Genomic DNA, 4,616 nt, shown 5'->3' with positions numbered 1-4,616 from the left:
TTTTGTTTTTTTTTTTTTTTGTAATCCATGATCGAATTTTATGTAATCCATGATCGAATTTTTTGTAATCCATGATAGAATTTTCTGTAATCCATGATCGAATTTTTTGTAATCCATGATCTAAATGTTTGTTTTTTTTTCTTGTAATCCATGATCAAATTTTTTGTTTTTTGTAACCCATGATTGAATTTTTTGTAATCCATGATCGAATTGTTTTTTTCTTTTTTTGTAATCCACGATCGAATTTTTTGTTTTTTTATGTTTTTTTTTTTTTGTAATCCTTGATCGAATTTTATGTAATCCATGATCGAATTTTTTGTAATCTCGAATTTTTTGTAATCCATGATTGAATTTTTTGAAAATTTGTGATTTTTGTTTTTTAATCCATGATCGAATTTTTTTTTGTAATCCATGATAGAATTTTTTGAAAATTTGTGATTTTTTTTTTTTTTAATCCATGATCGAACTTTTTGAAAATTTGTTAATTTTTTTTTTAAATCCATGATCGAATTTTTTTTTGTAATCCATGATCGAATTTTTTGAAAATTTGGAGTACTTTTTTTTTTTATTTCTTTTTATCCATGATCAAATTTTTTGAAAAATGATGATTTTCCGAAAAGATGAGAAAATCGTGATAAGGTTTTGATTATCATGATGTATTAAACCCAATTTTTAATTTTTAATGTTTGAGTTCGCTGTACTTTTCTTTTTTCCATGATCGAATTTTTTGAAAAATGATGATTTTCAAAAAAGAAGTGAAAATCGTGACAAGGTTTTAATTATCATGAGGTATTAAACCATATTTTAAATTTTTATTGTTAAAGTTTTTGTTGAAAAATTTGAATGTCGATAGATTATTTAAGCAAAAAAATGCATGTTATTATATTTTTAATGCAAAACTGTAGTTTTTTTATCTGTTGTTCATGGATTTTTTAGTTGGAATGACTGATGTTAGCTGGCTCTGTGAAGAATTGTTTTTATTATTAATTTTTTAATGCAAAAAATGTATGTTCTTGATAATTGAGTTGTAGCCATGTTTGGAGCTTACATTTTGTATTATATTATCTTGAATGTTTGTAATTGATATGTACGAAAATATTATTGTCAATAAAGGTATTTTGCACTAACAAATAACAACAAATATGACTACATGAACTACCGCAACATATTATCACTACACATGGTGATTATTTTTCTTTTTGAACTGTCAAGTTAATTTTATACTTTTTACATCTTAAAACAGTTGAATCATGTCAAGATCTACAGAAGACCCTGCATGGCAACGTGGGTTCAGAGTTGATCCCAATAATAAAGACAAAATTATTTGTAATTACTGTCAAAGAGTGATAAGTAGTGGGGTACATAGGTTCAAGCAACACTTGACAGGGGTTAAAGGAGAAGTTTCTGCATGCACTAGTGTCCCTAGTAATGTAAAAAAACAAATGGCGGCAATTCTTAATGCTAACAAAGATAAAAAAATTGTCAAACATAGGATGAATGAGGAGATAGTTAGTTTATATACACCATCAAGCAAGAATGATACAACAGAACAATATAATAATGAGCTGGACATGGCTACAAGATTGAGTTTACATGAACAATATCAGAGAGAACGTGGGTTTAGAATGCCCGGTGAGTCTAGCTCAAACATGCATGGTGGGCCTAGCTCAAATATACATAGTGGGCCTAGCTCAGATATGCATGGTGGGCCTAGCTCAGATATGCATGACGGGCCCAGCTCGAGCATGTATGGCGGGCCCAGCTCAAATATGTATGGAGGAGTTGGTGGCAATATGTATCAAGGAGAATCAGTTGTTGAAGAAATTATTTCTAGGTTATCTAGGAGTGTCAGCATTGCAGGTCATAGTCGTAAAGACTCATTTCTCTCAAAGCCTAAGTCACAACAGATGACCCTAAAAGGCATGGTTAAAGGTACAAGAAACATGTTAGGGAGATATGTTGGTAAAGGGTTTTACGATAAAGGGATTCCCTTTGATGCAGCCAATAACCCATGTTTTCCACCTATGGTCAGTGCAATCCAGAGAGTCGGGCCTGGGGTAAAACCCCCGACGGCTTATGAGCTCAGTGGGTCAATATTAGATGAAAAGGTGGATGAAGTTAAAAAGTGGATTGAAGAATATAAACAGAGTTGGCCAAGGACAGGCATTACTCTCATGAGTGATAGTTGGTTGAATAAAGTTAGCAAAAAGGAGTTTTTAAACTTCTTGGCCTATTCCCCAAAAGGTACAGCTTTTTTGTCTAGCAAAGACGTATCAGGGACGAAGAAGGATGTAAACTTCTACGTACGACTATATGATCAGATAGTGGAGGAGGTGGGAGATAAGCATGTAGTTCAGTTTATTACGGACAATGCACGTGCATGTGTTTCTGCGGGAAGAGGAAGCATCTAGTATGGACCCCGTGTGCTGCACACAGCATCGATCTTATGTTAGAGGAGATCGGTGAGATCAAAATTGTGAAAGAGACTCTACAGGAAGCAAGGTTGGTGTCGAGATTTATACACAACCACTCTAAAATTTTATTTCAATTTAGAGAACACTCTAAGAAAAAAGAGATAATCAGGCCTGCCATAACCCGCTTTGCGACCGATTACTTAGCTATGGACTCCATTCGAGAATATGAAGGTGCGTTAAAGAGATTGTTTACCTGTGAAGAGTGGTTAAATGACCGCCTCTCAAAGTCCAGTACTGGTATAAAAGTGGACAATATAGTCTCAAATAGGCGGTTCGGGTCTCGATGTTCCAGTGTTGTAGAGGCCACTGCCCCTTTGGTCACGGTGTTAAGAATGGTAGATGCTGACAAGAAAGCTACCATGGGTATCCTTTATGAAGGTATTGAAAAGGCGAAATCAGCTATTGAGGAGAAGTGTAATTTTGCTAGCAAAGTGATTGAGATTACAGAAAGGAGGTGGAACACTAAATTTGGACGTCCAATTCATTATGCTGGTAAATATGTATTTATATCATTACAATGTTTCAGTTTAAATCATTTTTTTATGAAATTGTAAATGACATTTTCTACCTATATATATTTTAGGTTACTACTTCAACCCAAAATTTTTCTATTTGACACCTGAACAACCCCACAAGATTATGGAAGGGGTCAGATACATTATTGCAAGGTTGAAGAGAAGTCATCGAAACCAAGTAGCAGCAATACAAGAGGTATTATTTAATGTTTGGATAAGAACTTCATTGAGTTGTTATATTTGTGAGGAATAATGCACTAAAACGTACTATATTTGTTTTAGCTTGCTATGTATAGGGATGCTATAGGATCCTTCGGAACTAGACTTGTCAGAAATTCTCGAACTATGATGGATCCAGGTTATCCCCTCGCTAATATTTTGTTCATTCATATATTTAATCGTATGAATTGTTCTTACCCTTACAATGTTTTTTGCATTTTAATCCAGCTGAATGGTGGGAGATATATGGTACTGATGCACCTCACCTAAAGAGGATAGCAATCAAGGTGCTCTTCCAGACATGTTCTGCTACTGGTTGTGAGCGCAATTGGAGTACAATCCAATAGTTGCGTACTACTAAGAGGAATCGACTCGCTTCTGAGAAGCTTCATAAACTAGTCTACGTTCATTATAATTTAAACTTCAGAGAGCGACAAATAAGAAGGAAGCTTGAAGACTATGGGCCGATAGACTTAAACACAATATTTGTCACAGACACAGCAGACCAATGGGTAGTAGAAGAGGAGGAGCCAATGTTGCACAAGAGAGCGTTCCTTGAGGGTATCGGTGATGAAGATCTTGAAGAAAGTGATGAGCAGCATGAAAGATGAAGCAGCCAGTCAACGTATCCATAATTCGTCGGAGATGTCGGTGATATTGCACCTAATGAGGGAGAGTGGAAAAGGGGTATAAGAGAAAATGAGAGAGATGATGATTCTGAGGCCACCCTATCCCAACCATATTATTCACATATCGAGTCCCAACAACAACAGTGTAGGGATGAGCACGATAGTGCAGGTGAGCATGAAGGATGAACATGGTTCGAGGATTTTGGATCGGGAACACACCAAAACACTAACATTCAGGGATTTGGGAATAGTCAGAAGCCTGCTAATATCGATGATTCGTTTTTAGATCGAATCAATGAATTGTCAAACGAATTCAATCAATGGCACCAGCGTGACCAAGAAGAACAACAACGTCGTCTATCATTTTATTTTTAGATCGTATGTTACTAATTTTATGCTTTATTGTAGTCTATGTATGTTGATATACTTATTCCATGATAATTCTATGTTTATCCTTTTGTGTGATGTAAATTAAATGCTGAATGGCGGTTCATGCAGGGAAAGAACATATCAATATTCGCATATTCATTCAAAAACATAAAAATTCTTAATGGAGTACCCTCATTTCATATTGAAATCCTAAAAAAAATTATTTATAATGAATTTTAATAATTTTTTCGGATTGGTCAAATCTCATCTTGAGATCGTCTCGATTTGCATCGTGAACAATTTGATGCCCACTATGGGGCATTTTGAGCTAGATCCATGCATAAAAAAAACATAACCAAAAAAAAAAGCTAAAAAGTCCTAGATCTCCTTTTATGGGAAATTTTTCTTTT

At 34.6% G+C, this 4,616-nt stretch overlaps 1 protein-coding gene across 1 annotated transcript; it reads left to right on the top strand.

The window, feature by feature from the left end:
• The first annotated feature begins 970 nt into the window (after positions 1-970).
• LOC148780498 (uncharacterized) lies at positions 971-4,308 on the top strand. The gene is made up of 4 exons (XM_088848077.1): positions 971-2,966; positions 3,058-3,185; positions 3,272-3,347; positions 3,437-4,308. The coding sequence occupies exons 1-4, from the start codon at positions 2,381-2,383 to the stop codon at positions 3,553-3,555; spliced, it is 909 nt and encodes a 302-aa protein (XP_088704203.1). The 5' UTR covers positions 971-2,380; the 3' UTR covers positions 3,556-4,308.
• Positions 4,309-4,616: the final 308 nt, after the last annotated feature.

Source organism: Amborella trichopoda, chromosome 9, assembly GCF_054954075.1.
Source record: "Amborella trichopoda isolate Santa Cruz 75 chromosome 9, AtrichopodaSantaCruz75HAP2 v2.0, whole genome shotgun sequence".
In the NCBI taxonomy this organism is placed as follows: Eukaryota; Viridiplantae; Streptophyta; class Magnoliopsida; order Amborellales; family Amborellaceae; genus Amborella; species Amborella trichopoda.
Note: the sequence above shows the minus strand (reverse complement) of the source record. Positions and strands in the feature narration are given on the sequence as shown.

Coding starts and splice junctions, on each gene's coding strand:
- LOC148780498 (XM_088848077.1), top strand. CDS start 2,381: ATGTGTTTCTGCGGGAAGAGGAAGCATCTAGTATGGACCCCGTGTGCT. Junction 2,967..3,057: donor ACGTCCAATTCATTATGCTG/GTAAATATGTAT, acceptor TATATATTTTAG/GTTACTACTTCAACCCAAAA. Junction 3,186..3,271: donor AAGTAGCAGCAATACAAGAG/GTATTATTTAAT, acceptor TATTTGTTTTAG/CTTGCTATGTATAGGGATGC.